Below are 25,763 nucleotides of genomic sequence, written 5' to 3' on the forward strand. Positions count from 1 at the left end.
GGATGGGAATGGAAATGTCCTTAGAGCTTTTGCCTTTGACGCAGCCTATTTGCCATCTATTTAGTCTACAACTTTGCTGGTAGAATTGTATTTGGTTTGAAGAACTGGGAGAAGAAATAAGTTGTTGGAATAAGCTGTATCTTCACAAAGGGCTTTGCTAGGAGAACTCTACCTAGGACAACAGTACCTGCAAACCCTTTTAAGTATAGACAAGAGAGGTTTAGGAAGCTTTAGGCTTTTCTTGCGGATAAAATTCCTCACATGCCATGTTCCACAGATGAACTGGTCCCATTTTAGTAATCTGCTGGTGTTTACGTAGGGCTCAACTGCTCACGCGCCACGTTGTGATTATTGGTGCCTTTTAAAAACCCTGTGGGTAAATGTCTGGCTAGGCAGAAATTCTCCCTAGCTCATAATTCATTCCAGCCTGAACCTCCTAGGAGTCTGTAATAGCTGCTTGGAAACAATTGCAAAAATCTGGCACTGGGCTTGTCTGATAAAGCAGTCCTGCATGAACTGTGAAATATCACCTTCTCTGTGACCCCTGTACTGGACAGGCTTGCAGATCAGCTTGCCTTTCTTTTCCTGTTCCTTTGTCCTGCGGGCTCCGACAGTGCTGCTCTTCGCTCTTGCAACTCCAGCCTTTCTCTGGTCCTTCCCCCTGCCTGCCTTTAAGTGGGCAAGTCTGTTGGGGGTGGAGGCAGGGGGAAAGACCCCCTGGCAAAGCTCTGCCAGGAGGTGATTAGTCCTCTTAAGGAAAGTAATGCAAGAGCAGCAGGGTCAGAGAGCATGGTAAGAGTGATGCACCCCCGAACTTGCCTTTTTGTGGTGCATTGCCAACTGGTGCATGGATCCAGGGAGAAAAGCTACGTATTTTACTGGTTCTTCATGCCTGATGGTGCCTTAGCTTCTGCACAGCCCTTATGAAACTTAGGGGCAATAAGTGCAAATAACTTTTCTTCCCCCACACTCTTCTCTTTTTCCACTTGCATAATCAACTTGCAAAGCAGGCAAACAAATGTATAAGGGAATGGAGGAGGTTTCATTTTTACAGAAAGCAATTACAGACATTAAAAGAGCTATAGTAATAAAAATAATATTTAAAATTCAAATCCCTTATCTATATTACAAGGGTATTAACATTGGAAGAAATTCTTTTTATTTTTTTCCCTCTAATCTCATTTGCTTTGCAAGTCAATCTGGAAATTTTTCTGCCAGTCCTCTGAATTTTTTGGGAAGCGATCTGCAATTTTGGAAGTCTGGGGTTGGCAGGCTTGTAAACTTCATGATTCGGGCTGTGGGGGTAATGATGCTGCTTTGTTGTGCTTTCCTACCTATGGCGCTTGCAAGTAACAGTCTTGCCTGGAAGGGGACAGCTGTGTTCAACAGGGGCTTTGGAAGGGGGAGGTTGTATCTTCTTTAGATTAGTACAATATTTATTGTCTCGATGGCTCCTGTTTTGTCAGGTCTTAAAGCATTCAAAGAAGAGAAATGGCAAATCAGGCTGCGAGTGCCTGGGGGCAAGGGCTGCCTTTTTGTTTGCTGTTAGTACAGCTCCTAGCACCGTGCCGGCTCCCCACTGGGAGCTTTGTGCTTTTCTGACCTGTAAGTATAGAGATAAAAATGTCCAGGTGAGGAAAGGAAAAACAGGGAGAACGGTCTGGAGCACAAGGTGGGTTAAACTTTGGAGTGTGTTTGAGCAGGGCTTATGTGAAACCTACCCGGGGAGAGGGACACGGGAGCGCAGTCCCAGCTAGTGGACATCACCAGGAAAACTCCCACAGTTTCCACAGAGCCTGGATTTTGTCTCGCAGCAAATGCACCCCATCCCAGAAAGAGTGGACGTCGATCCTCCAGGAGCGGCTGCTGTGTGTGGCCCTGGGCATGGCTCTGCTGCTTTCCCTGCCCCACGCCTTTCCCAGGCTCAGGGTCCTGATCTTCTCTGCTATCCTTTCTCTCCAGAAAGCCGATTTGGCCGTGGCAGGGCTGACGATTACCGCGGAGCGGGAGAAGGTGATTGATTTCTCTAAGCCATTCATGACTTTGGGAATTAGCATTCTCTACCGAGTTCATATGGTAAGAGACTTATTTTATAATCGTTTCTGTCCCTCCATTATTTGCATGCAAACGTGCCTAGTTATAGAAGAAAAATGAATGACTCATAAAAATATTTTGGTTTCTTATTTAAACGCAAATGTGCTCGACCTTTATTTCCTATTTCCTTCTTTTCTCTGTCTTTCTGCCTTATGTCAGCTTGATGTATCCGATTCCCATTGTTTTGACCGCCATCCCTGTTGGCTCCCCTTCCCCATCCTCCCCAGGCGCACGATGCTTCCTTGCTGGTGGGGGGACCACAAGCAGAGCCCTGCCAGATCAGTGCTACCAGGGCAAGTGTGGGTAGATGTCAGCTTGGCTGCTTCTGCTTCAGGCCTAGTGAAGGCCAGAGGATAGCTTTAGCACGGCTTTGAGCCCGCTGTGGCAAGGTGTGCCAAGGGCTGGCGAGGCTGGGTGGGTGCAGTAGCCCAGCAGCACGGCTGGGTGGCTCCATAACTGTGGCAAACCTGGCTTGGAGTCACCATCCACTTGCTCTTAGTGGAGAGACTGCCTGGGAGGCTGAGCTATGGGTGCGCCTAGTTGGTGTCAGGGCCCAAATGCCCTAATCTCAGCCATGTTGCCAGCCTCTGTGGTGCACAGCCTTGCTGCCTTCTCACATCTTAGAATAAGATCAGGCCAGGAAGTTATCTGGGATCGCTTACTTTGCCGTGACCTCCTGTAAATGCTCTACATGCAGATCAGTCCTCTACTTTCTTAGTCACAGGCAGGGAAAGGGAAAAATGGCACGCCTCGGGGGGCCCAGGGCACTGCCCCAAGGCAGGCAGGGCAGCAGGCTGAACTCCACTGTGGCAGTCAGCTCCTTGCCCTGCACGGGCTCTGTTTCTTGCCCTTCTCGTTTGCCTCCCCTCAGTTGTTCAACCTAAAGATCAGCAGGTGCGCTGGCCGGGGAGGAGTGAGAAGGGAGGCACGCTGTTGTTTAGCAACTGGCTCTGGTTCTCGCTCCACTGCATTCAATAATCTTTTGCAACTCCGGCGGCAGCAGCAGCATGGTTAGCCACTGCTGCCCGAAAGGCAGGTCGGGTGTTACGTGGTGGCTGTTCAGCAACACGTGGCTGTGAATCTGCCCAGGGGATTCAAGTGTGCGAGCATTGTTGTCGCGTCTTAAATTCTCACAGATTCTCTTGCGTTCCCATTTTCCATTGTTCTAGCTTCTTCTGAAGCTCAGGGGAGGACAGACTTTCCCCAGCTACGCCCACATGGGCCAGGCAAAGCCCCCAGTTCCCCGATGTCACAGGAGGCGAGCTCTGGCAGCCAGGTGCTTTGCAACAGTATGTTGTATTATTCCCAATCTGCATTTTGGAAATGTGCTCTGTACAGTGCCAAGTGTGATGCGAATTACAGTCTTGGTTTCCCATCAGCTCAACAATAGCAGCCAAAAGGATAAAACAATTAAAGCTGCCTCTCCCCGCCCCCCGTCTCCGTTCAGAAGGCTGTTAAGGATGCAGCATTTGGTATGAACATAAACAAACTTGCGCATACATCTCTCTGTGCTGGGTGGCTCCTGCCAAGAACAAGCAAGTAATTAAAATCTAGTTAAAATTCTGTTTCCTCTGGTACATGCAGAATTTAGGATCAATGACTTAACTGACACAAAAGGGTCAGACTCTTCAAGCTCCCGGAAATCAAATGTAACTGTCCCTTCCCTACCACACTTGCTTTTTCACATCACCAGCTGCCCTGTGGATCCGGGAGGTGTTTCTGCCAGCGTTTCTTGGCTGGGATTATAATTGAGTTTCTTTCTTTCTTGCATGCATTTGTAAAGTTTGGGGATCGAGTACCATGCGTGCTCTGCCTCCTATTTACACCATAACCTTCAGCAAGTCCCTTAATGAGGCATCATTCCCTGAACAGCGTGAGGCTGATGTCGCTCCCTCCAGAGGAAACACAGGAATAATGGTGCAGGGTTTGCATGTGATCTGCTCGATAAGTGCAAGGCATTTGCTGCTGCCTGTGTGTAAGCTCGATATAAACGTGTCTGACACATCTACTTAAGAGTGTAAGTTCTTCAGGGCAGGGACCATCTGCTGTTGTGCTGGTACCAGAGTAATGCAACACAGCCATGTTCCTGCCCTTCAGGCATTTACCAAACTGAAGAGGATTAATAATTACAGTCTTAAAAAGTGTTTGGCAAATAGTCCCCTGCCATTGGTCAGGGCTTGGTATTCAGCTGCCTGATGAAGGGCCCAGTTAGGACTTTGAGTAGGGGAGCTGCCCAGTGACCCAGCCAGGCTTGCAAGGGAGACAGGACATCTCCTAGGTTAGGTCACCCTACAGCGAGCCCTGCTTTGCTGTATCGAGGCCGTGGGGAGCAATGGCAGGGGAGGCCTGGGCTTGTGTCCTCCCCAGGAGCAGGGAGGTCTCCCCTGCAGGGAAGCTCAGAGCCCCCCCTTCCCTCTGCAGCACTCGGCCCCTCTTTGTCCAGACCTTTCCCACTTAACTGGAGGAGAGTGTCTGAGAGCTGTGTGGCAATTAACTTATTAAGCTGGTAAATATTTATTTAGCAAGGAGAGGCAAGGTAGCTAATTGCTCTGGTTTTCCTTTAAGGATATGGTTTGCAGAGCAGCAGAAGGCAGCCCCACAGCCCCATCCGCACCCATCCCTGCCCCAACAAACATCTCTGCAATGTCAAAAATTGCAGCTGACGTATGTTGATCACAGAACAGATCAGACATAGCCTAATAAATAACCACAAATTAATCTCTTGCTGAGGAGTTGCCTTCACACCCTGGTCTCCTCCCAGTGTGATGACATTTTATTTTAATTTCCATGCAACTCCAGTGGCAAATGATTTCTCCCCGCTTTCTCCTCCCCACCTCACCAACCCAGCCACCACAGTGTGTGTGTCTCTTATCACACGTAACCAAATATGGCAGCTTTAAACGGGGCTGTCATTTTTCTCAATTTCACTTGTTGTGATGTAATCAAGTATGGATTTCTGACACAGGGACTCTAATAGGCTTTCTGACTTGCAGGCTGCTAAAAGAAAAGGCTTGCTTTGTTTTATTATGTTCCCATTCTGACCAGCTGGTGGGACCTGTGGAAGGCAGGAGATAGATGATGAGTCCTTAGCAGAGGGCTGAAATCAGGTGCTCAGTGCCATTTCTGTATAGAGGTATGTTGAAAGTCAGGTTTATTTGTGGCATACGCATGCTTTTGCTCACATACCTGCGTGTATGGCAGGGAATGAGGGACTAGCTAGCACACAATTCTGGCTCATCAGCTCTGAAAGTCCTTACCGTGCTGTACCTTAAGATGAGAAAATGTAGATTTGGTGAGTACGCTGGAATAGCTGAGTTTAGGCCAAGTGAACTGAAGCTTAAAGCGTTTCTACTTGGTTGCTGCAGAGGACTTGAAATGGGAAGGACCGACTGAATAGCTCCTTCCTTCCAGCCAGAGGAGGCTTGACAGCTGAGGCAGAGGAGCAGAGAGGAGCTAAGCACCCCTCCTGACACCCGTGCTGCTCTGCCAGCAAGCCTCCTGCTTCACTGAAGCAGGGATGGGAGCAACTGCTGGCCCTAGGCATGCCGGGGACCATGGTACACATTGGTCTGTCAGTTGTGGACCATCTGGTCACCCCAAATTAGGCTCGGGATTCACAGCAGCCTGTGCTTGGGTTTTGTGTATCTGCTCCAGAGAAAGGACCCTCGAGAGGGAGGAATCTGGATCTGCATCTGGATCAGATGTGGTCATCCTAGAATATACATGCTTTGTTTTGGTGAGACCAAATGCACTGCAGTTATACTTAGCACACATCAACACTTCTGCCTTTCCAGGCTGAGCTTTCTTGCTTTCCTTCCAACTTACAGAGACAGAAGAGATTTCTTGCCTGCCTTTTTCAGGGACAAATGTCTATAAGAAATGACATAGGTAGGGGCTGACTGTTTCTGTGAGAGGGAACAGGTGAGCACTGAGGTCCCTTCAGACTCCATGGGCGCAGGGCAGGCAGGGAGTCATAAGGTCTCTTATTGACCTGAACACAGACAAATCCAGGACCATACCACATAGCTCCACTCCTCCTCCTCTTCCCGGATGTCCTGCACTTTCAGGCTCTTTGGTCACCAGTAGCTGCCCAGAGAACTGGTTCTTTCTGGCTGCAAATGAAGACTTCCAAGAACGACTGAGGAGTGTAAATGATTCTCTCCCGCTTCCATCTGAGGATTTGCAGGAGGCCTTCATCAATTATCGGACATTTTGAACATTTCAATTCCAGGAAAAATAGCTCTTCCAATTAACAAAGCTGTATTGGGACCAGCTAAAAATATCTGACAGACTCCAGATATTGTCACTCCCATCTTCAAAACAGACAGATAAGAGAGAGTTTGTGCCCTCCGTGGGAACAGAATATCTTTATTCTTATCCACAACTGTGAATGAAAAGAATATGTAGCAGCAGCCTGAAAATGACTGTAGCTGAAAAGAACCAGAACTACTACTACTGTAAAGTCACAAGAGAGAGTCATTGCCAAGCCTGAGCCTTAAAGCTTCCAATGCAATTTCCTTAATGAGCATAATTTATTGACAAACTGCCCCAGAAACATAGAGAAGACTTCAAGGCCTTAATTACAGTAAGGAACCTTGTTACAGGAGCATCTCACGAGGGAGCTTCAGCAGAGGCACCGCCAGCGCCTGGAGTTTCCTGCCAGCTCTGGGGGGCCGGGGAGGGATAAGCTGCCCAGAATGACCTTCTGCTTGAGAAGCTCCAGTTTGCTTGGCTGAGGACAGATGGTGCCCTTCACACTTTGCAGGTTCCCATTGCCTCATTTCATTCTTGTGTGTGCGAGCACCTGTGGAAGAAGAGAGGCAGCTTGAGCCAGTTTAGCTCTAGATAAAGAAGGGAACTGGGGGCCTGCGGGGCACCCGGGAAAGCCACGCAGTCAATAAAGAGCTGAGCTCTGACAGTGCCTACCTTTGGCTTCCTGTTGGCATCGAGAAGTCCCCAATCATGTGGTTGGGATCAGCGAGAAGTACAGAGGGAACGCAGCTTGGAGCCTACAGACTCCTGAGATGGTCACACCTCTCTGACCTAGTGAGAGGCGCTCCAGCAAGGTGAGCAAAGGGTGTTACTGGGAACGTGAGTCCCTCCAGGATGGTGGGGGTGTAGTTTCCAGCAGTGTCTCTGGCTCTTGAAGGCCTTTGGTTTGGGTGCGGATGCTGGCTGTAGTGGTCGTTTGTCCCTCTCTGGGTTTATGGGAGGAATATAAGGAAAGGCAGAACACAGCAGCAAGTGTCCAAAAAAGACAAAAGGAAGGGACAAAAGAAGAATGTAGTATCTTTCACTGTTTGTACTTCACCTGCTTATACCAAGCACAGTAAGGTAACCCACTATGGAAGGGAGACCTTGTCTTAAAGAGAGACTCTGGAATTAATTATACCGAGGAGAACCTGAACCTTTGCCTGAGAAGTGATTTTAATCTGAAAATGGATGCAGGACGGTCTGAGCCACTGATTCTTAACTCATCTATTTGTTAAAAGGCTTGATAAGCCAGGTTCTCTAAAAATGCTAATGCAGATCCCAAGCTCAAACTCATCTTGTCCTTAAGGATACGGGGACAGGGTGTTATGGTGTGCTGGTTCTTTACTTCATGCAGGGCAGAGTTTGCTATAGACGGTTTCTGAGATATTATGGTCCCAGCTGGTGACTGGAGCTGAGAATATCACAGTATCCTAGATATTTTTAGTAGAGAAAGATTTTTGTGCAACAACTATAGCCTTTTCTAGCAACAACTTAGTCTTCAGAAGAACTACCAAGACCTTGTGAAATTTAGGTTTTGCATAAAATTAGGAATACTTCAGTAGTAAAACAGTGTTTTTTAATGGAAGTGGAATTTAAAGGGCTTGTCTGAGTATGGGGAAGGGGAAAAAAAAAAAAAGCAGTTATGATTCCTGGGGACTTTTGTGAAAGCAGAAAATTATTCACCGCTTTTGGATTAAGCACAGCTCTGAAATATCAGGATGCTGGTCTTTGATGGCTCTGGGTTTGCTATGGCAATTGAGGTTATGTGTTATTTATTACCAGCTATTATTAGTTTATGTGGTGTCACAGATGGGCAGGGTAAGGCAGTGGACTCGGGGAAAAATGAGGCCTCTGTGTGTCAAAGATGATCCCCGGCAGCAGCTTCCGTGTAAAGCGAGCAACCTACAGCGGAGCAGCTGCCGTGCTGCAAGTGCTGGGAAACGGCTGCTGGAGTGAGCTACATTGAGCAAACAGTGATAGATGTTTTCAGCAGAGCAAGGTGCCAGTAAGAAATACACTGACAGCCTGGCTGAGATGTGATAAAAGGCTGTTTCCACTCTGAGTTTACAGTAAAAGCCTTTGCAGGAGCTGTGACTCGTGGGCAGCTTCCTGGTTACAGGTGCTTGGGGAAACTGTGGAGCTGGAGGTTCTGTGATGCCAAGGCTGACTTTGTGGCTTGGGGCAGAAGACACAGGCTCCTGTGGGCTAAGGGCTCGTATTCCCACAGGGTCAATGCAAGCCTTTAGCTCTGAATTGGGATTTGCATGCTTTTGCTGGGAATCCTTTTAGAGGAGACGGTAAGGAAAGAAGATGCCAGAGAAAGATGACCGCTGCCCGAGCACTTGCAGCACTCGGGGTGGGAGAGGTGTGTCAGGAGTGCACAGTGCTGAAACAAAGCTCCACACGGGTATTATAAATTGCAGAGGGAGCCAAAGAGCACTTTTATAGTCCTGTGGCTTGTGCTCTATTTTCACCTCTCCCCTTGTCCCCCACAGTGGCATTGAGTGTGCTCCGAGGTAAAGTAGCAGCTGCTTTTTCCAGCCCAGAGGAGCTGCATACGCAGAGCTGCTGCTGATGGGAGAAGGACACTCACCGAAATGAGAGGTGTTAGGCTTTTGAGAAACTTCTAGAAATTAATCCTCCCTTTGCACAAATTTTGATGCATTTGACAAGATTTCAGTGGTGGCAGTGTCCTTGTGAAAATTTAAGGTACTTTGAGAGAGGACCAACTTGCTTTTTATAGTAGTGGGGCCTTACTTTTCAAGGAAAGGTGGTTTGCTGAGAAAAAACAGGAAATTCTGATGCATCCTGGAGATAAAAATATCGTGTTCCCTGAGATAAAAGTAATAATTTTATTGAGTTTTGTAGAGAAAAAACATTTCAAGGCTGAAAAAAGGAAACCAGAAATATTGCAAACGTCTCTTTTTTTTTTTTTTTTTTTTTCTCTTTTTTCTGTGCAAAAATATTTTCTCCCCACTCTGCTTCGTGCAAAGGATCCCACCCACCTCTAAGCTCAGGCATGCCTGCCCAGCAAACGTGGCATGCAGCCTGCTTGGGTGGACAACAAGGGCTCCAGATGGGGACCCCCCCTTCGGAGGTCCAGTAGGTGAGGGGTGCAGCACATCCTACCACGGGGAGGGCAGAGCACTGTGATTGTCTCAGTTTTTCTATCAATTCACCTCTCTCTTTGGCTGGAGGAACAAAAGTGGTTGAGGTGAGGAGAAGAATCGTCTTAGGAGATGAATCCCAGTGGGGAGATGCTGCAGGACTCGGTCATTTGTTGCATTTGTTGTCATCCGTTTCCCTTGCAAGGCTTTTGCAAAGCCGCGGTTACTTTATTTCCCTTCTGTTGCTTCCATCCGTTGTCAGCAGGTGCGTTTCTTTCTGTTGTTTTTCGGAGTGGAAATTTGTAGAAGTACAAGTAGGTCAAACTCCTTTTTGTTTCCCTTCCAGGGCCGCAAACCTGGCTACTTCTCATTCCTGGATCCCTTTTCCCCCGGTGTCTGGCTCTTCATGCTGCTCGCCTACCTGGCTGTCAGCTGCGTCCTCTTCTTGGTCGCTCGGTAACGTGTCTGGCGGTGCCTTTTCCTTCCTCGCGGTGCCATCTAGCGTCACGCTCCCAGACCCGTGGGGCGATGCGTGGTGAGGGGCTAGGCAGGGGGGGGACATGGGGACACCCCTCAGGCCACTGGTGTGGAGGGGGCAGTAAGGAGGACAGAAGCGTCCCAGCCCCCTGCCCTCCGCCAGCTGGGGACCGGGGCTTTGCCACTGCGTGCCCGTGCAGGCATGTCACCTATGCATATGGCAGCCCCCAGATGGCCATTGGCGTGGCTGCGAGGCGGGGGAGGCAGGAGTGCCGTGATTCGGGAGTGTGTGCTTGGCCACTGCTGTGGGTGCTGGTGCTGAGAGCTGGGTGGGAAGGGTGGGAGGAGGTTGAGGAGTAGGGCTGGTGCTGTGCAAATGGTGCTGCTCCCTGTAGATGCCTGATAACAGACAAACCAACCACTTGGCTTGAACAGGAAGGGTGGAGGCTGGCAGGTACCCGCAAATGCATTCAGAGATATTAATGAAAATTCCGTGGTGATGTTTGGTTGCTCTGGCCCTGTAAAACCCAGTGTGTACAGAAAAGGAAAGTTCATTAATATCTTTCAGCAGCTTCTTGGTTGATGTGCAGTGTCTCATTTGACAGCTTTCAGTTCCGTTTCCCTATGACTAATTTAAATCAGCCTTAAAATACATCACTGAGTGCTTGTCTGCAGCATGTCTCCCATTGAGGCTCAGGGCCTATGCTCCGTTGCTGTTTTCCTTGACCTCCTAACAAACGGCTTATGGTTGGTGGCATAGACGGGCCTTTTCTGACAGAGTTGAACCGTGTCCTGGGAATGTATACCAAAGATGTGCTCAGGGCTTGATGGCTCTTTCAGGACATGGTTAATACCAATTCTCATTACAAAAATTGGAACTGTGCTGCCGCTCAGTCCCTTGGCATGGCTAAAGTTGTCATCGTGACAGGGCTTTAATGGTTTCTTGGAATGCCGTTACAGCCTCAGAAACACAGTTCTGAAGAAACCGTTGAATAATGCTGTCTGATGCTCTCTGCAGACTGAGATTTGGGGCCTCTTTAGCCCCCTTCTCATGTTTTAAACATGATCCTCCAAAAAGGTGCCTTTACGCGGCTTCCCACTGGGGATGGAGTTTTGGACGCTGCTTTCTGCCTTGCTTAGCAGTAAGGAGCTTTTGACCCTGCGAATTGCAGAAGACTCTCCCAGAGCAGTGTCTTTTACTGTCAGTGCTTGATCCAACCACAGAAAGTCTTCAAGAAATAACTTCTGCCTCCCTGGCATCACAGTGAGGTGGAGGATGCAGAAACGAAAATAAACACCTCGTTTTGGTTAAATGCTGTGTAAGCTGGCAGAGCCCTCCAGCTGTATTGGCAGTGTCCCCAAAATGACCCTCCCAGGCACCAGCTTTGTTAACCGTTAGCAATATAATGAACTGCAGCGTAGGAATTAAAAGATTTTCTTAGCAACTGGGGAACTGAGAGTTTGGAACAGCAAAAAAAAGAGAGCTAGGCTACAGTCCCTTCAGTGACAAGCTGTCAGTTATTTCAGATTCCCACCTCTGTCCAGTCCCTGCGCACAGTGAAACTCTGTGACGCTTTGAAACACCACCACTTGGTTTCAGACTAGACCTGGGACCTTGACCTTGCCGGGGCAATCAGACCTTCCCAGAGCAGCCATTGGCACCAATACAGTTATTTTTCTTGATGGTGTCATGCAGTCAGGTCTCACACACTTCGCTTTTGAACTTCCCATTGATGCTTATTCTCCTGCAGGGAACGGAGCTAAAGATGTTTGATTTCAGTTTCACATCCAGTCCATGCACATCTAGAATTCGTGTTGTCATTGTATGCATTACGAATTTGCACACGGGGCTCCAGCTTCCCTACAGCCCGTGCCCAGATTTTCAGCAGAGCCTCTCAAAACTTTAGCAAATCTTTACAAGAAAGCCTCTGACTTCAGAGTCTTAGAGCAAACCATTTCACACAGCCCTGAGCCTTGGGCATCAATTGACAGCAAAGAGTTTCCTCCTCAGAAAAATCTGCCTCAAGGAGAGTTAGGGCTTCACAGCTTTTCTTTTTTTGCTTCTTTTCTCGAGAGTGCCCCATTTCCCAGTGAAATTATCCAAGCTACCCATTTCTTGTCATTTTAGATTGACACCGTATGAGTGGTACAGCCCCCACCCTTGCTCGCAAGGTAGATGCAATCTTCTCGTGAATCAGTACTCTCTCGGCAACAGCTTGTGGTTTCCAGTCGGGGGATTCATGCAGCAAGGCTCCACCATTGCCCCCCAAGCATTATCCACGCGCTGCGTCAGTGGAGTCTGGTAAGGAGGTCAGCCCTCCTCTTAAGGAAGGCTTCTCTGTGGGTCTTTTCTGGGCAGAAGCAGATGGAGAGGCAGAGGGTGGGGATGGAGATCAGATTCCATCCATGGGGAAATTCCAGATCACCATCTTTGCTTCCCCTTTCCCTAGGTGGGCATTCACCTTGATCATTATCTCCTCCTACACGGCCAATCTGGCAGCCTTCCTCACTGTGCAGCGAATGGATGTCCCCATCGAATCTGTAGATGACCTGGCTGACCAGACAGCCATCAAGTACGGCACCATTCACGGCGGCTCCAGCATGACCTTCTTCCAAGTAAACCCCATTCTTTTGCTAACTGGGGCAGGGGGTGCAGAGGGCACCCTTTAATCAGATTTGGATGTCACCTCAGCTGGTCATGCCTGTTTCATTCCAGTTTTTGGCACAGAGCGGACCCCTGGAGGGACCCCTGGCTGCTTGGGTGCACAGGACTGGGCTAGATCCACAGTGCACGATGATGGGTTGAAAGGTGGGGGAGGCATGGCGGAGGACAGGGAAGGCAAGATTTTGTAACGCAGCAGCTGGCATGCTCTTGGGATTCGGGAGGACTAGAGTTAGGACATCTGTGCTGGATCCTGGAGCAGCAGACTTTCCTGCTTGGACTGAGAAAGGTGCTTAACACTTGGAGTGTGACCATGTGGGTGAGAAAGTGGTACACATCCCTGTGTCACAGTGATGACATAACACGGTCTTCAGCAGATGAGCATTTGCAGTCAAACTTCCACGGGTCTCTGTGTGGGTTTGATGTGATCTTAGCTTTTACGTGAGAGTCTCAGGTTGGGTAAGCAAAGAAACGTTTGCAAACCCCAGCTAGGCTAGTATATGTCGAAGTGCTGGAGTCTGTATGTAGTCAGTGGCACCGAAAACAAATGAGTCAAGTGTATGCAAACTTATGTGGGCCATTTAGGCCAATTTAATTTTTATCTTCCCTGCTCTATTCAGAAGGGAAATAAATGAGTGAATGTTTTCTGCAGTACTCTGAATGCACAAAGAGCTGCTTGAGGATTATTTATTTATTACTTGTTGAAATTCTGAGAGGAGAGAAAGCTTTTCTCACTTTTTTTACCCCTTTGAGTCTGAACTGAATTAGGAAGCCTGAGAAATCTCTCGAGTGAGCCTGAGCTTTTCAGCCCAACTTTACACCCTTCAGGGTTTGGCAAAAAGCTACTTTTAAGCAGAACATTACATCTAAAATGAGCTGAACGGAGCCCAAGTGACTAAGGTGGTTGTATACAAGGCACTCACTTAGTTCTTTTCGGGCTGGCTTTCAAGTTTAAAATCCTGATTGTGGCTCTGCGCTGCCTGGTGGGTGCTGGAATCACTGGTATCAGAGAAGAAATTAGCAAAAGATGTAAGAACGTCTCTTTAGCAAAAAATGTAAGAACTCTTTGTACAAGAGTACCATTTGCAACACTTTAAACTATGTTGGGATCCATTTGCCTCTGGTGTAATGATGGTGGGTCAAACACAGTGATGGATTAAGCAAGCATGGTGGAGGCTGTCTTCACCACCCCTCAGTTCCTGGTGGTGAGACGTTTGTCCACTGCTAAAGCACCTTCCCTTGAAACCTTCCCGGCAGCCGTTTCCCCTGACTCTAACACACAGGGTTAAGGTTGAAAAGTGCAGTGAATCAGGAACAAACACACACCCTTTTTGTCTGTCCCTTGCCCAAGTGACTGCAGCCAGAGGACAGAGCTGGACCGATGAGGACAGTAACTAGGTCAGCGGCAGATTCTCTGAGGCTCTCCAGCATCACTCGCTGGGTGCAGAAAATGAGCCCTTGAAAGTGCGATGGCAGGGGGTGCGTGGCAGCACGTCACATACCTGCCACCTTGGCCAGGAGGCAGGGGAGGTGGTGTATGGGATTCTGCATGCTACGGAAATGCAAGTGTGAGAGGAAAGGGGCAAATTCGTCCGCTCCTAATGTAGACCGGAATGTGTCAGTGTCTGTGCAAGCAGGTTTCACTCTTTGCTCAGCACAGGCAAGAGAAAATAACCGTAGTCAGCTTTTCTTTCTCTCCGTCAAACCAAGGTGGGTTCAACCAGCAGCAAAGTCTGAGGATTTGGGGCTGGTTGAGCTTTAGTTTACTGTAGTCAATGAAAAGACTCCAGTTCGCTTAAGCAGGTACTTTGATTCGCCTCACAAGGGGGTGAACCAAAATCTGGATTCAGGGAGCAAAAAATTCCAAGGAGCTTTGATGTTGGCCCCAGCCCTGAGTGCCCTTCTGACGGTGTCTGGCTCTGACGCTGGTGAATTGTTAAGCACAAGGTTACAGTGACAGACAGTAGGGTGTGAGCTCTGCAGGGAGCATTTGGTGGTTTAAATGAGCCTAGCACGAGCTATGTCTTCTGGCTTTTTGTGTGCGATTTTGATATACTGTTATGGAAACTATGTCTTTTTCTAAAATTGAATTTATGCAAAGAGCTTTGCTGGAACCTATTGGCATTTCATGCCCAGCTTTGCCAACAAAGTCTCAAATCCACCAAGATATTTGGGCCTCTCAATCTCATTGAAATAAATGGAGGTTAGGCATCTAATCCTTTTTGAATCTGGCACCACATCTGCTTTGACTCCTTTCCCCATTGAGCCTTCTCATAGTGGTATCTAATTTGGGGTTCACGTGACGGCAAGATGCTCCTACCTTAGCTGCGCTTGCCTCCTTCCTCCCGCAGAACTCCCGCTACCAGACGTACCAGCGGATGTGGAACTACATGTACTCCAAGCAGCCAAGCGTCTTTGTGAAGAGCACGGAGGAAGGGATTGCACGCGTGCTGAACTCCAATTACGCCTTCCTGCTGGAGTCTACCATGAACGAGTATTATCGTCAGCGCAATTGCAACCTCACGCAGGTCGGGGGCCTTCTGGACACCAAGGGCTACGGGATTGGCATGCCCGTCGGTAGGCAGTGAAGAAAAATTCTAGTCCTTCTCAGCTGTCGGCAGAGGACCGGAGCATTTGAAAGGCTGAACCGGCTTTAAAGCCAATGTCACGTTTCACAGCTCTGCCCAGGGTCATTTTTTATCTCGGGAGGAAAATCAAATACATTGCAATTGCCCAAGGTGCATGCTCAGAGCCAGATGTACAAGACCCTTCTCTGGTCCAGAGCCATGTGACACGCGACTGCGGCTCTTTAAATAATTCATGTGAAAGATGTTTCAAAATTGCTGCTTATTTTCTGCATATATGCTCTTTGCTGACTGCTTCCCTTTTGAACCAGTGTTTTTGAATCATTTTGTGCTCCTTGTTTTATCTCAGAAGTGCTGTAAAACTAATGCTGTTACAACTCTTGTAGTTTTTAGCACAAGTCTCTTAACAGCTGGTGGTTCTTAAAACTCCAGGACAGAGAATCGGGCAATTGAGTGACTATCTCAGCTCATAATCAGGTTTAACAAATGCAGGGTTTTTGTCTTTCAAATATGAGAGCTAGCAAGAGAACATCATCTCCCAGAGCAGCACAGAAAAAGGATGTAGTAGTTGTTATTCCAAGTGATCGGCTGATCTTTCGGCCCATCTTGCAGGCTTGGGAAGGCTTGTTCCTGACCTTTAAACACCTTGAAACATTTAGCAATACAAAGTTAAGGTGCGTTACATAAGAACCATCACACAAACAGTCACTATAGTTTAGGTAACATGCGTAAGCTTGTAAAGTCACAGTAACCTGATCGTGAGTACAAATCCTTACTTTCAGGACTAAATTTGTTCTGACATTGTCTTGTTAAACAATGAAACTGTAGCAGATAAGAAGAGCAGAAAGCTGCTCGCTGGGACAATAGTGCAGAGTTACCAGGAGAACTGCGGCCTCTCCCACGGCCCTTCTTCAGGATCTCTGGTAGCAGACATCATCAAGACTGCAGTAGAGCTCGGTACCGAGCGCAAGAGTGAGGCTCCTCTACCACGAATGTTTGGGCTTGCATGTAGGTTGAACTTGCCCCTGTTGCAGTGCACCAGTTTGAGGGAAGGAGGGTTAGAGCAAGGTTGAAGTTGGAGGCAGAATGACAGAAGAAGGGACCTCAATGGTCTGGAGAGCAGCAGTACGGTACTGAACTGCCCGTTCAGGCCCTGCACCTGAAGTCAAAACTCCCCCTTGTAACGGACCTCTTCAAATGGCCTATGTGGGCCTTGATGGACAAGCGAAATGACCGTCTGCAAGTGACATGAAGCAGTTGACAGTCCCAGCAGGGAGGCTTCAGGTTTCAAGGGCTTACAAGGACTGAACTCCCTTCCAAACTGTTCAGAGATGAGCTCCTGTAGTTGGGCAGACTGGCAGGGCGTTGTGGCGGGGTTGAGCGGGGAGGAAGGCTGGCCAAGGTGGTGCCTTACCACGTACCTCTTTGGTGTTGCAGGCTCTGTGTTTCGTGACGAGTTTGACCTGGCCATTCTCCAGTTGCAAGAGAACAACCGCCTGGAAATCCTGAAGCGGAAGTGGTGGGAAGGAGGCAAGTGCCCCAAAGAGGAGGACCACAGAGCCAAAGGTAAGCCACGCTGCTCTCCGGTAGCACGCTGAAGGGACCGGGCAGTAGAAGCATCCTTGTCAGCAGCGCAAGGATGAATGTCCATCTGCACATGAGCGCTGCCAGGTTTTCTGCAGTATTACTTTTTCCCCTTCTTCTGACCTGAGATTCCTTCCTTCACAATTCAAGGAGAAAGCCAAACAGCTCTGCCGTGCCTCATGCTGTGTGTTTTTGCCTGGGGCAGAGATAGCGGGAACAACCAAATGACAAATATTGGAGGCATATGGAGGGTAAATTAGCTTCTAATGAATGTCTGGGAAAATGGATGGCTAAAGGGATCAGACCAAAATCCTGGGTTCCTTCAAGGGAGATGGATCTCCACGACAGGCCCGCTGGTTAATGGCTCCAAGTGAAAGAGCCTTTTAAACAGCCAGGGGAAGGGACACAAGGACTTTATTAGTACATCTGTAAACTGAGGAGCAAAATCTTTTGGGTAATGCTATGCAAATTGCTATAAAAGCTACCGCATTAGGCTGATGTCCCAGCATGACAGCAGTTGCCAGCTTAGTGCGGTTGCTGCATTTTTTAGTTTTGGCAGTCACCCTTTCCTCGGCAAGTGTTTTCTGGGAGGCCAGCAGGTCCCCCAGTTGAAAGGACAGTCTTCTGACCTTTCTGAGCACAGAGACAGAGAGACAAGCTGGGTCCATGGTAGCTCTTTTGTTTTGCAAGTGGTAGGTGCGTGTGTCCGTGTAGTTTCTGAGTTAGGCTGGATAAGACCACACAGGGACTGCGAGCTGGTGCTCCCTGTTGGGCAGCGCTGCGCTGCAGGCAGCCTGGGCTGTTAGTCTTGAGCCAGAAGGTGTTGTCCCAGGGCAAGGCGGTAAGCTATCGAAGAAGTTACTTTTGAAGGCGAGCAGGCACGTGGGAGTCTTTTCCTATACGTACTGTGTGAAAAAAGCAACTTTGGAATTGGAATCTAGTCTGTGGGCTGTTTTGAGATGGCTTTGGAAGGCGGGCAGCTGAGAAGCAGAATCCTGGGCTGTTTCTGGCACTATTGGTGTGCTCTGTGACCCTGGACAAGTTTTTCTGCTGTTTTGTGCCCTCTGTCGTGGCTCACTTTCTCAGTTTTGGAAATGAGGAAGGCTGTAGCCTGCTGGTATATGGATATGGAGGAAGGAAATACCTCTCAGGTGAGCTTGGGAAAGGGTGTCTGAGGTGGCATCCAGGTAGAATGACAGAAGGATGCAGAGAGAGGTACTGGCCCTAAATTCAAATTTGAGAGCCGTCGAGAGGAGAGGATGGCCTTTATCTTGGGTCTAAACTGTGATTATGGGCTATGTTTTCTGCCCTGCAATTGCTGTCTTAGTGGGAACACCTCTGCAGAGGGCTGATTTACAGAGTCACTAGATTGCTCCAGAGGTGATGCCAAAAGAATGACAGAGGAGGAGGGAGAAATGTGACCTCCTAAGTTTTAGAACAAAACAGGTCAGCGATTTACAAGGATTTTGGTGAGATTTTATGTCTAAAAGCCACGCAGAGATTAAATCAATAAATCATTGATTCTTATGCTTTGATTTAATGCTACAGAGGGGAGAGGAAGATTTTTATAGATGTTCTTGTTGAATAATGGCCTCATACAGTCACCTCAGTGCAAAGCACTGCATGCTTTTTAGTAATCAGTCCAATCAGGGGCCCAGTCCACTTGAGACCCAAAACCAACAAGCACAGGAGAGAAGAGCCATTTCCTGGACAGCATGTGCTGAGGCCAGCACTGCTCCCCAGCTCTTCTCATGGTCCTGTTCTGCAGGGCTGGATGGCGGCACAGCCACAGGCTGCAGTTTTGGGGACAGGGTTTGCAGTGGGAAGTGAGGTGACGGCCTTGGCACACGGAAAGGTCAGGCAGGTTCTGGAGCGGTGGATTTTTCTGGTGAGCTTTCTGGAGCACAAGCTGTGTAGGACAGGGCTGGCAGCTGCCGTGTGTGCGATTTAGACCCTCCCCTAAGGGAAGGTCTCTGCGGCATTTGGCCCAAGGTGGCCGAATGACTCCTACAATTAGTAGAGGTGCTGGTCATCCCATTGTAGGAGAGCTGTCCAAGGAGGTGAGATAAGTCATTCCATGGAAGGGGCTCTTTCCTCCTCAGAGGCCAGAGAGTGCTGGGCAGAGAGTGTCTAACCTGTAAGCATGTACCCCTGGGACCCCATTTGATCACCATTCAGTGTGAAACAGTGTTGGGTCCTGGTCCTTGGGTCCTTGTTTGGAACCTCTCCTTGCTATTGCAATATGAGCAGCTGTAATCATTTTTCACCAGCACTTTGTAATGCAATCAAAGGAGCTTTTCTTGGTGCCAGCTTCCTTTTAAAGCCCTTTCTTGTCATCTTCATCTCTGCTTCTTTAACGGCATTGCTTATATTCCTTTGTGAAGTTCAAAGCAACTAGAGCTGGGTGAATAATTTGCAGGCATTAATGTGCCTGATTGATCTCTCATTTTTTCTCCAGTTTTCAGTTTGTCCACAAATTGCTTTGTACTTCCCTCCAGTGTACTCGCTGTTTATCTGCAAAATCATCATTTCTGAGAACACGCCTTCGATCGTGCAGTTATTGCAAGTCGTTCAGCTTGCCACCTGAGTCATGCAGTTAGCTATTAATAGGTCAGTGCTGGCTGTGTGTTTTTGGTCCCTGGCTGGGTATATGCAATGCCGAGTAAACAGCAAATAGTTGGGATTTCTGTACAGCGATGCTTGCAATTTTTGTTGTATCTGCCTCTCCACAGCATTGTCTCTTCTGCTTTGTTTTAGGCCTGGGAATGGAGAATATTGGCGGAATCTTTGTGGTTCTCATCTGTGGCTTAATCGTAGCAATTTTTATGGCAATGCTGGAATTCTTGTGGAGCCTTCGGCACTCTGAGCAGTCAGAGGTAGGACCTGAAAGTGTCCTGAGGGGATAGTACGTGTTTATTGCTATCTGCGGGGTGCTCAGCAGTGGCGTGCTCTGGAGCAGGTGATGCACCCAGGCTGAGCTGCGTGTTCCTAGTAATGAGACCTCAAACACAAGAGAAGGCTAGGTGCATTGGGCAGGGTCTAAAATGCACAAGCTTCTCGTGCACTCCTAATAAGACAGAGGCTGTAGGGATGGTCCAAGGGCTTTTGAAGGAATCAAGGATGTGTGCAACGTCCAGGTACCTTTCCTGGAGATGGGGTCACCTGAGGATTTCTACCTGCAGTAGGTTTGGGTCTTGTGTTGATTTGGGGATCCAGAACACAGGAGGGTCTCTGACAAGAGGTGGACTCTATGGGGCTAAATCAAGTGTAAATGTCCGAGCATTGGTGTTGAAAGCCAGTGGCCAGATTAATGACCAAGTCCGTAGCACCTTGGCATCAGAATCCAGAGCAGACGCAGCGCTGCTGGGCTCGCAGCTTACTTAGGTGAGCAGTATGTCTTGGGTCTGCCTTCCAGGTGTCGGTGTGCCAAGAAATGGTGACGGAGCTGCGCAACATCATTCTCTGCAAGGACAGTTTCCACCCTCGTCGGAGGCGAGGGGGAATGATACGGACTCGCCCCGTTCTCCCGGAGGAGCGCCGAGCCCGCAGCACAACGACGCTCAGCAACGGGAAGCTGTGCAGTGGGGGTGAGCCAGATCCCCTGGCACAAAGACTGGCACAGGAAGCTGCCCTGGTTGCCCGAGGGTGCACACACATCCGAGTGTGCCCCGAGTGCCGCAGGTTTCAGGGCCTCCGAGCACGGCCGTCTGCCGGCTCGCCTGCACGGAGCGAAGAGAGCTTGGAGTGGGAGAAGACCACCAACAGCAGCGAGCCCGAGTAACGCTGGGGCAGGGGGCATCGGGGTGGGCCGAGACGGTCCTGTTCCATTTTACAGAACATGGACTTGTACAATGTCAACTCGTTTTTAAATTAAAAGCAGTTACCCAGCTTCTCCAGAGCAAGGCGGACCTTTGGGCTGACGCGCAGGCCTGGCCAGAGGGTCAGCTTTGGTTTTGGCATCCGAGAGGACGTGCGTCTCGCTGAAGCCTGACGCAGCAGGAGCGAGCTCCTCCGGCTGGCCTGACTCCAGCAGTTGTCTCTGTGCCACCATGCGGCTCTGAGGCAGGAAGGAGGGATGTGGTGGGTAACTGGTGTAGCAGATATTGCCCACCCAGGGGCAAGAGCGGTTCTTGGAACTTCTCCACCCCAGGCCAGGAGAAAGGATGCTGGCGCTGTCTCCCCATCACGTAGACTTACCAGGGGATGTTCTCAAAGGGCGGGGGGTGGGGGGGGTTGTCTTTTTATTTGACGTGGATAAGGGATGGGAAGGGAGGAGTCGTTATTTTGTTTTGGTTTATTTTGGGTACGTCAGGACCTAGTCTCCAAGGCACCAGGTTTCAGGTGCTGAACTCTTCTTCCTTTTCAGAGTGTGGCAGGTGGACTGAGGGAGGAAGGGAAGGATGGGATGGGACCTGCTCCCCATGAGAAGCAGCATTTGCTGAAAGTCCATCTGAGGAGTTGTTAAAATACATATATATAAATATATATATATATACACATAGATATATATATATTAAAATGCCAAAAACCAACCAACGAACACAGTGAACTCAAAGAGGCCTTGAAACGCCTGGAATTTCAGGGGTTCTGTGTCTTTTGTTTAGTTCTGGGGTTATCTTTTGCTTTTTTTCCTTTCTGTTTTTGGGATGCAGGTGGGGGAGCCTTTTGAGGAAGGCGAGGTGGGAGCAGGCGAGAGAGCAGGGAGTGCTGGGGAAGGATGTCTTTTCCCGCCAGTAGAGGGAGGTGGTATTTGCCGCCCACTGTTGCTCCCTAAAGCACCTGCAGCCCGTGCTCTGCACGCTTCTGAACGAGTGACTCTGAGCTCCCCTCGTCCAGGACCCACGGAGCACCCTCAGCTTCGAGGGTGACTTACAGCCCATGTCTAGCAGCGACAATGCCGCACTGCACTTGAGAAAACCATTAGCCCAGGATCTGATGTACGGAAAATATTTACTTCCCTAGCAACAGCAACAGCTCACCCTCTGCTTGGTACAGACGTGGGTTTTACATTGACAAGTTTAATTTTCTGATTGAAAAACAAATTCTATGCAATTTCTGACTGTAAAAGGAAAGAGGTGATAGTGGAGAGGGGCAGGGGAGATAAAGCCTTGAGTGAAGGTACATCCTGTTCTTGAATTGTTTTCTTTTCTTTTTGTCTTGAATGTATTGAAATAAAAGATGTCCTTGTATAATCATGCTTTTTTTTTTCCTCTTTCCTTCCCTGTCCACACTCACAAAAGTCTTGAGACAGTTTGAGGCCCGTGTGCTCAGGGAGAAACTCAGCAACGCCCCAGCTGAAGGGAAAGAGGTGCTTTGGCTGTTGCAGGTCTCTCCTGCCCGACTGTGTCCACACCTGTGGTGTTGCCATTATCTGTAGCTGAATGGAAACGAGAGGAAAAAAGAAATGACCAAAAAAAAGAAAGCCCAAGATACGCGGTGGTAAGGGGGGAAAGAACCCGTAACTGCAGCAGTGCAGTCTGTCCCGGGCGCCCAAATTTCCGTGCAGTGTGGACCACGGCAGTTACAGCTTCCCAGACCTGCTGGCTGGAGCCTGGTTGATGGAGGCCTGTCTCCAGCAGATGTTTCTGAGGAACATGTGCAGGGAATGGGATATGACTGGTGATGGGCACATTAGGGTTGTTTTGTTGTTTCCAGCAGCGTGTGAAAAGAAGCGTCTGCCACACAGTGACCATAAAATGTGCACACTTGGAGAGTGCTTGTGCAACAAGGAGGAGAGGATTCAGAGCTTATTGTGCAGGATGTCACATGAGGTGTTCCTAAAGGTCCTTTGTGGCCTTCGTTTCTGTAAATCTGTCGGGTGTTACCCTATTCCTGACTAAACAGAACAGCAAAGGTGCGAGCATGAGATGAGGTAAGGCTTCGCCAGACCCTGGGAATCTGGTGCTGTGGGATCGGAGGGGCAGATCCTCAGCTGAGGTAAGTCAGCAAAACCTCCATCCCTGCACTCTGCAAGGAGCCAGGCTTGGGCTTTCAAAGTACTGACAGCAATACTAGAGACATCTGAGTGTGCCCGTGTTGTGTTTAAAGACCGACATGTTTTTACGAGCAGCAGAATAGATTCATCAAAAAGAAGCTGCTTTTTAAAATTTATTTACAGATTAGCAGAAGAAAAGGCTCCATGAATCATTTATCAGACCTGATGTTTTTTCGTCCCTTCACCGCAGTGAATAAAGAGGGATCTTGACAGAGCCAGACATTTTTCTTCTGCTTCTCCAAAGACCTTGCAGTCGTCAGCTCAGACAGACGATGTCAGGAAAAAAATAATGATAAACTACCTGATTTCTCACTGTCTTTGCTTTTTATCTCTCCTGTTAGCTTGCTCCACCCATATGGTATTTTATATCTGGGTCTGTATTTTAAGGAGACTTTTTTTCATGTCCCTCTTGCCCTCCTCTCTCTTTTTCAAATGTTCAGAGTGTTTGCACTCAGAGCAGAAATGGACCTCAGAAGAGGAGTGGATGGATAAAAGCTGCTGTCGTTTTGGATGCTTTTTCTAGTGTCTCTGTAGGTCCTGTATTTTCTGCTCGCCTATAAATACCTACAGGTTTTACGCTGGAAGGGCCCCACAGCAGACAGCATTATGCGTATGCCTGGGTTTGTGCTCAATACGTTGGTGTGCCCGGATGGGCTTACATCTCACGTGTTCTCTCTCTACTCAGTTTTCGCTCTCATCTTTGAAACTATTGTGGGGGCTCTTTTGCTCAGCCGGTCCCAATGCTAATGCAGTTCAAGACCTGGAGTGGTTTGCTCTCTAAAAGGCAGTTTCCCAGTGTTGCTGTCTCCTGATAAAACTTGAGTAATTCTAGTAAGATATCTCTGCAAATTCCACTGGGAGCCAAAGATTAGATCAATTAAAATGTAATACTTTGCTTTATCCCCTCTAACAGTTTTGTTTGATCCTCCTGCTGCCCCCTCTGTTCGGGGAGCCCAGCAGCAGGGCCGAGGGCTCACATCTCTTCCCTGCAGTGACAGCCAATTCTCCAAGCCCGGATGGGTCAACAGCAGTCTGGCGGGTTCCGAACTAAAAGGCCCGGGATCTCTCCTCGTGCACTAAAACCCACGTTTGTGTTGTTATTCCAGGCAGTTCCATTTTCACCTAATGATAAAAAGCTATTTTCTCTCCGGAGGTTGCACGGGTGAAGGTATTAGCAAGGCTTCGACTAGCCTGGGGGCGTTTGCCGAACTGAGTGGCGTAAGCAAAATCGAAAAGAGTTGCTCTGTGAACCATGAGAGCCCACGGAACTTTGGGAAGAAAGACTGTGATCTATAAATTATAAAATAGAGACTGAACCCTTTGGACCTTAGTGGTCCTGAGGCAGGAATCTTTTTTTAACCATTTCGTATCCACAGAAATTTCTCCTGCTTCTGCTCTGCCAAGTCTGCTTCTCTCCTTGAACCTTAAGTGCCTCACCAGGTAAGTGAGCCAAAAGGTGGAGGAAGAGGCAAAGGGAATAGCTATTGTTTTGCTTTGCTTTTTTAGCAGAGATCCTGAGTTACAGAAAAGGTCTGGAAGGGGTGTAAGTCCCAGCAGTCATACGTAAGCTGGTGAAGATACCTACAGCACTGGTAACTGCAGCTGTGGGCACAGGGTAACTGGTTTTGATGGTTCTTGAGTGATGATTCTGTTTGAATGGTAAAGACATCCCTTGGGAAAACAAAGTGACCTGTAGGCGAGGTCTGCTCGGTGGAGGCTGGATGATGGCCAATTTCTAAGCCTATGAAAGAGCAAAGAAGCAAAAATGGACTGCTTTGGTGTTAGATTTGGGGTGAAGCTGCCACGATTTGGCTATGAAAAGGCTGGCATGAGTGATCAAAGTGTCCTCTATCGGCTTTTGTTTCATTTAGCTCTGAGAGTAATTATCCTCAAGATACATGTTTCTTCTTCTACTTCACTCCTGTATCCAATGAAGGTGATGAAATTTATCGTGGTGGCTTGGACTATATGGCTTTAACCAGCGGGAAATGTAGCACTGCCCATGAGGAGGAGACCTGCCAGTGGGGTACCACTCCAAAGCAAGGGAAATAGCCCCAATGACCTAGAGGCATAAGTGGAGGCAGAATGAGGCCGGTGATCTGCCAAAGGAACTGCAAACCGCCCTCAGAAATGGTAAAAAGTATGTCTGGGCTCACACTTGACCCTTGCAAGTGTGCTGAGTTTTATCCCTCCTTGCTGAATGCCTAACTGTGAGGTGACAGCACGTCTGCCTGAAATGAGGAGCTGCAGCCTGAACAGAGCTAGCGGAGCAATGGCTCAGCATGTTGAAACGCCGGCTGAACAGAGGATAAAGCACCCACGGTTCCAGAAACCCCATTAGAGTTTGATGGCCACTAACTGATTGAAAATACAGAGCTGAACTCTTCTGCGTACAAAGTAGCACTGATGAATTCAGTATAAATCGGCTCCTCTGGAACTTGATATCACACTGGGAAAATCAGCCCTGTATCAGCTGGAGCAGACAATGGGCAGGTTTATGCATCCTTTAAGGAGATTTTTTTCCCTCCAAGGGGGATTCTGCTGTGCTGCAGTTGAGTTAATAGTCTGATTTGTGGCAGGACTGCAACATTTCATCCCAGAAAGCATTCCAGCCGGCAGATGAGGATTGCCTGCCTCGCCACCAATATGCAGCTGTCTGGCGGGGGGGGGTGCATGTAGCAGTCCATCACCAGCACAAAGGGCCACACAACAGCGTCTCTCCAAAAGCTCTGCTGAGACCAGATCAGTAAGAAAATGAAGGAAGCCAGCTTAATTAACAAAGGCTTTCTCCTCTGCTGTGATTAGGTCTGTCTGCAGTTATCGGTGTAGCTGACAGTTCTCAAAGACTGAAATGACAGTAGTTGGCTGTAAAAGAGATAACTGTCAGATTAGCCAGTACATATCTTCTGCCTAGGTTTTCTATATCATACCTATCTTGAAGCATCTCCATGTATCAAAGGGACTAGCTGGCCATTTGCCTTTAAAAAGTACCCTTTCCAATGTGA

General features: G+C 48.6%; 1 protein-coding gene across 4 annotated transcripts in view; it reads left to right on the forward strand.

Moving 5' to 3' along the window:
• Window positions 1-20,544, forward strand: part of GRIK4 (glutamate ionotropic receptor kainate type subunit 4) — a 136,459-nt gene extending 115,915 nt beyond the window's left edge. For 3 of the 4 annotated variants that reach the window (XM_086476991.1, XM_086476994.1, XM_086476992.1), the window contains 8 exons: window positions 1,963-2,076; window positions 9,802-9,911; window positions 12,061-12,234; window positions 12,383-12,548; window positions 14,946-15,171; window positions 16,617-16,745; window positions 19,521-19,639; window positions 20,179-20,544. In XM_086476991.1, coding sequence (XP_086333117.1) covers window positions 1,963-2,076; window positions 9,802-9,911; window positions 12,061-12,234; window positions 12,383-12,548; window positions 14,946-15,171; window positions 16,617-16,745; window positions 19,521-19,639; window positions 20,179-20,544 — 1,404 coding nt within the window. The remainder of the gene's footprint in view (window positions 1-1,962; window positions 2,077-9,801; window positions 9,912-12,060; window positions 12,235-12,382; window positions 12,549-14,945; window positions 15,172-16,616; window positions 16,746-19,520; window positions 19,640-20,178) is intronic. The other variant, XM_086476993.1, reaches the window with a different exon arrangement.
• Window positions 20,545-25,763: the final 5,219 nt, after the last annotated feature.

The sequence above is a fragment of the Leptosomus discolor genome, chromosome 22 (genome assembly GCF_034619465.1).
Source record: "Leptosomus discolor isolate bLepDis1 chromosome 22, bLepDis1.hap2, whole genome shotgun sequence".
Lineage (NCBI taxonomy): Eukaryota > Metazoa > Chordata > Aves > Leptosomiformes > Leptosomidae > Leptosomus > Leptosomus discolor.